The sequence below is a fragment of the Hippoglossus hippoglossus genome, chromosome 11 (assembly GCF_009819705.1).
Source record: "Hippoglossus hippoglossus isolate fHipHip1 chromosome 11, fHipHip1.pri, whole genome shotgun sequence".
Classification (NCBI taxonomy): Eukaryota; Metazoa; Chordata; class Actinopteri; order Pleuronectiformes; family Pleuronectidae; genus Hippoglossus; species Hippoglossus hippoglossus.
This window is the reverse complement of record NC_047161.1, coordinates 18,510,843-18,515,169: the sequence shown is the minus strand read 5'-3', so window position 1 is coordinate 18,515,169 and position 4,327 is coordinate 18,510,843. Positions and strand designations below refer to the sequence as shown.

Sequence of the window (4,327 nt, the reverse complement as noted above, 5' to 3'; positions counted from 1 at the left end):
AATGCACTTATTGTAAGTCGCTTTGGATAAAAGCGTCAGCTAAATGTAATATATGGCAACACAACCGGTTTGATTCGGCCTTTTCCAATTTTAATTTCACCTGAGTCACCACCAGAGGGAAGCAAAGAATCTACCCCATGGATTTAGGAATGGTGATGTCATCAATACAGATCTGTTATCACCATAAGCCGGAGGCGTGGTGTCCTTCTAAGTGTTTGACTTTGTAGATCTCCAAGAAGCAGCATTGGGTATTAATTGACAGTGTTCGTAATAACCAATATGTAAAACAACTAACCTGGAGAGAATGTGGTGAATAGTGCAATACCTTTCCAATTCTCCAGAAGGGGGCTAAATGCTTTTGAGCAGCCTTGTAATACAGTTTAGCTGTGAGACATGAAGGAAGTATTAGTGATGAGTTACCTCACATTGCTCCTAAAAGGGCCATTCATTATATACATTTTCTGCACCACTCTTAACTTAGAAGAGTAATGCATGTGTTTACTACTCATTGAAAGCAATACTAAACGAGTTAATTTCCATGTTGGAAGAAGCTGCATTGAGATTGTGTTGTAGTTACACCTTCCATCTTCAATCAAAGCAAAACATAGATTGAGGTTACTTTTTTTATTTGTTTTAGTACAACAGTTCAAGTCAACTAGCCACTGTATCTATTGAGATGCCAGTGTATTGCTCTTTTGCATTCCATGTGTAGACCCCTCTTCAGTGATGTTCAAGATGGCATCCATTTTCATGTCTGGCATGTTCATTCACAGCTATACAGCAAGAAGTCATGTGCTTTTGAAGAACAAACCCAAGGTTTTACAAGAGCAAAATCAGCAATAGCACAAAAACATGACCTGCAGGAACAAATGATTAGCTGCACTAACACCTGCATGAATAACAGCCAACGCCTTGATCAAACCTTGTGCTACTTTTTTTTTTTTTTTTTTTTTAATATACAGTAAGTGCCGGGAACAGGTGTGATTCACAGGGACATTTTCAAAACGCATGAAATAAGCAGGGATTAAAGACCTATGCATAGAAACATGCTTCCTCAAAAAGGTTAAGTACACTGCTAAGTTTCAAAAAGGGCTGAAGCTGCATCGACTAGCTACATATTAAATGGATTAGACTCATGGGGAGGAAATGATCCACATGTAAAACCAGCGCAAGAACACTTATAGCAGGAGAATTGAAAAATTCACAAAGTGGAACTATCTTATTTCAAAAAGGTGAGTAGTGAGCACAAAGAAATACTGGCCAAACGAAAAATAAATCAATCTTTGGATACGTAAAAAACCCTATACACACACAATCCCTTTTGTAACTTTCAGTTTTCCGAAGTGCCTTCTTCAGAGGAGGGATCTTTGGTTTCTTTGTTCTTCCGCACCTCCTCCAACTTCTTGTCCTGTTAAAGAAAAAGAAAGACGCGTCAATATCCAACACCCTGGTAAAAAAAGTGGAGCAAGGGAATCTTTTTAAACTTAGGCTCAAACACTGACCTTCTCCTTGAATTTCTCATTCATCGCTGCCATAATTGCTGTGCGGTTCTCCTTGTTGGCCTCCATCTTCTGATTAAGCTTCTCCTCTGCCATCTTGCTGAAGTTGTTGTTCTCCTCCTGAGCTTTCTGTAGCACTTCCTTTTCATGCTCACGCTTCTCAGCTAAGTGCTTCAGAACCTCCGCCTCATGGTTCTAAAGAAGAATTGTTAAAATATAAATGAATACAATTTTGTCTCCAGCTCATCACAATTTACATTTCCCCAGTCGACATCTAATGCAAGATTCACATGCTTAACAACCCGGTGATTTTAACAGCTCACGGATAAATAAGCAGATTTCTGGGCTGAACGTTTCTAACAATGAGTAATTTTTACCTTGCGTCTCTCCTCTGCAGCATCCAGCTTCCTCTGAATCTCCTCCAGTGAGACATCCTTCTTCTTGGGAGGAGACAGGGGGAACTCACCCTTGGGATCCGAGGTACCATCACCCAGGATGACCTCAAAGGCCTGGCCAGAAGCCCGCTTGTCAAGCTCCTTGACTTTGATATCTGGACACAGGAAACGCAAGACAGAGTTTAAGCCCACTGATCAGTTGATTCAGTAGAGATCAGAATTTCACTTTTTAAACTTGATATAACTCACCTTCAGCGGCTGCCATCTTTAAGAGTGCTGCAGGTCAATTTACCTAAAGGAGGAAATGGAAGGAAAGGTCAGATTGACGCAATTTTGAGTCACTGTGTATTTGATGACTCTAAAATTAGCGACCTCTAGTGGCTCTTTTACACCGTTTCCAACGAAACTGCCTCTTTCAAAACAAGCCCGGCGACAGAAACAGGGCTACTATGGCGCCACCCAGTGGCCGTCTTTGGAAACTTAACCAACCACCGCCCATCAATCCACACAAAACGGCGCTGGCATCCAGTGTGTGCGTGTTACACACAGAAACCATTGTTTGGTCTTCAAACGCGTGGCACCGTTGACATTCAGATGGATGCGCAGAATCAACTCTCTTCTGAGATGTGGGGAGAGTTTTTCCGAGGAGAGCTTCTTAACCGCCGCGTTAATTGATAATGAAGGACACATGCCACAGCGCCGAGACAAAAGGCTGAGCAGGGCGGGTGCAGCAGGCGGTGCCAGGTGCACACAGGCCCGAGGTCAGCTCCCAAAAACCGCCAATATGCACCATCTGAAACCAGATTAGTTAAGCAAGGCGCATATCCGGAGACAATGGTCATGGGTGTGCACCTGTTTTTTTCCACTGTGTCTGAGCCGCAGGAGAAGAGGGGGGAGGAGGAGGAGGAGGAGGAGGAGGGGGCGCACATGCAGACACAAGTGTGGCACAGCCCAACACACACGCAATGCCCGCATCCTGCTGATCACATATCACAGCAGAAATATTAATCATCAAAACTTTAAATACGAAACAACATGTGGGAATGCGGGGGCAGAGACCGCAGCTGTCACGCCATCGTGTGGTCACAGACATCGGTTGGGCTCAGTGAGTGAGGACCCCTCCCCTGATCTTCCACAAAGGCTGCGAACCAGTTCAAAACGTGCCGTTCACTTCCCATGCAAAGTCCATGGCAGCTGAAAAAGGAAAATGTGATTCTTGACGCGTTTTGAACGTGGTGGGATGGAGGTCCACACCGGACGCGGACAGTTGGCATGAGGGTGATTTGCCGCCAGACTCCATCCCGACGACACAGCACGTCGCTCCTTCCCACTCAGCTTCCTTTGAGCTGCTCGGTGTCGTTTAACCAACGGCACCGAACAAAGGCGCGTCTGACAGCAGCTGCAAACAAAGACGAGCTCAAGCTGAACCCGAAATCATGATTACAGAGGTTTCCTCACACCGGAGAGAGACTGAGGAGGAAGAATGTCACCTTCTGCCGCGCAGAAATGAGAGAAGCCCTCGAAGTCTGGTCCTCTTGTGTGTCGGTGCCCACTGTGCCAGTGTCTCCCGCCACACAAAAGGCGAACAGACCCGCCATGAGCGGCCTCGACCCACGCAGCCGTCTGCCAACTTTTATCCTTTAAAACGACCTCAAATTAAACAAAATGAACACAACGCGGTCTTACATAGCAAAAAACAACCTGCCGGACATCACGGCAGCTGGCGCAGGTGCTTATCTAGCAAACACAATAAAACAAAATCTGTGGAGTAAAATTAACCAAAACCCTTAAAAGCACAGACGCCATGAAAGTACTCGCCTCGCTTGTGTGTGTGTGTGTGTTGCCGGCGGCGTGGACTCCCGGAGCACAGAGGACCTGTTGGAGATGATGAAGTCTGGCACACCCTCCTTCTTCTTCTGCTGCTTCTTCTCCGCGCGCTGCACGATGATGCTGCTCCGCCACCAGCACTGTCTGACTGTGAGCGAGCTTGCCGGGAGCGCGCATTAATGGACCGAAAACAGCGCCGTCACGCCGTCCACCGCCGCTCATTGGTCGGTTCCCCCCCAAAATAACTCCCCGGCGCTCATGGGAGTGGTAGTTTGTCTGGACCTCGAGGTTTAGACAATGAGCTCCAGCTGTTCAAGTGTCTAATGTCGCCCCACAACGTAAATTAGGTTCAAATATCGATCCACAGTGATCTGATGGAAATAGTTGATGAGATAAAACACCAAGTGGCGGGAATAAGGTGCGTTTTTAACTCTTTTTAGTGGTTTTTATTGTCGTGGCTCCACCCAGTCAGTCATAATGGATGATGGAAGTTGCACTGTCACAAATCTCCCTCTATCAACAATACGTTTAGCTTTTTGTGTTGTAACCAAGGCATGTTTGAATTTAACCTAGTATTGCTTAGATAATAGGAAGTCAGGCTGTCCA

General features: G+C 45.8%; 1 protein-coding gene across 1 annotated transcript; it reads right to left on the bottom strand.

Moving 5' to 3' along the window:
- Positions 1–613: 613 nt before the first annotated feature.
- stmn1a (stathmin 1a) lies at positions 614–3,885 on the bottom strand. Its single transcript, XM_034600093.1, has 5 exons — positions 3,713–3,885; positions 2,144–2,186; positions 1,877–2,049; positions 1,503–1,694; positions 614–1,408 (listed from the first exon to the last, which is right to left on the bottom strand). Exons 2-5 carry the CDS (start codon positions 2,157–2,159, stop codon positions 1,331–1,333), a joined length of 459 nt encoding a protein of 152 aa, XP_034455984.1. The 5' UTR covers positions 2,160–2,186; positions 3,713–3,885; the 3' UTR covers positions 614–1,330.
- Positions 3,886–4,327: the final 442 nt, after the last annotated feature.

Bases quoted from the DNA above. Each gene is read 5' to 3' on its own strand.
- stmn1a (XM_034600093.1), bottom strand. The intron at 1,695-1,876 runs GTAAAAATTACT...ATTCTTCTTTAG, and splicing joins CTGCAGAGGAGAGACGCAAG to AACCATGAGGCGGAGGTTCT. The intron at 1,409-1,502 runs GTCAGTGTTTGA...TTTCTTTAACAG, and splicing joins ATGAGAAATTCAAGGAGAAG to GACAAGAAGTTGGAGGAGGT.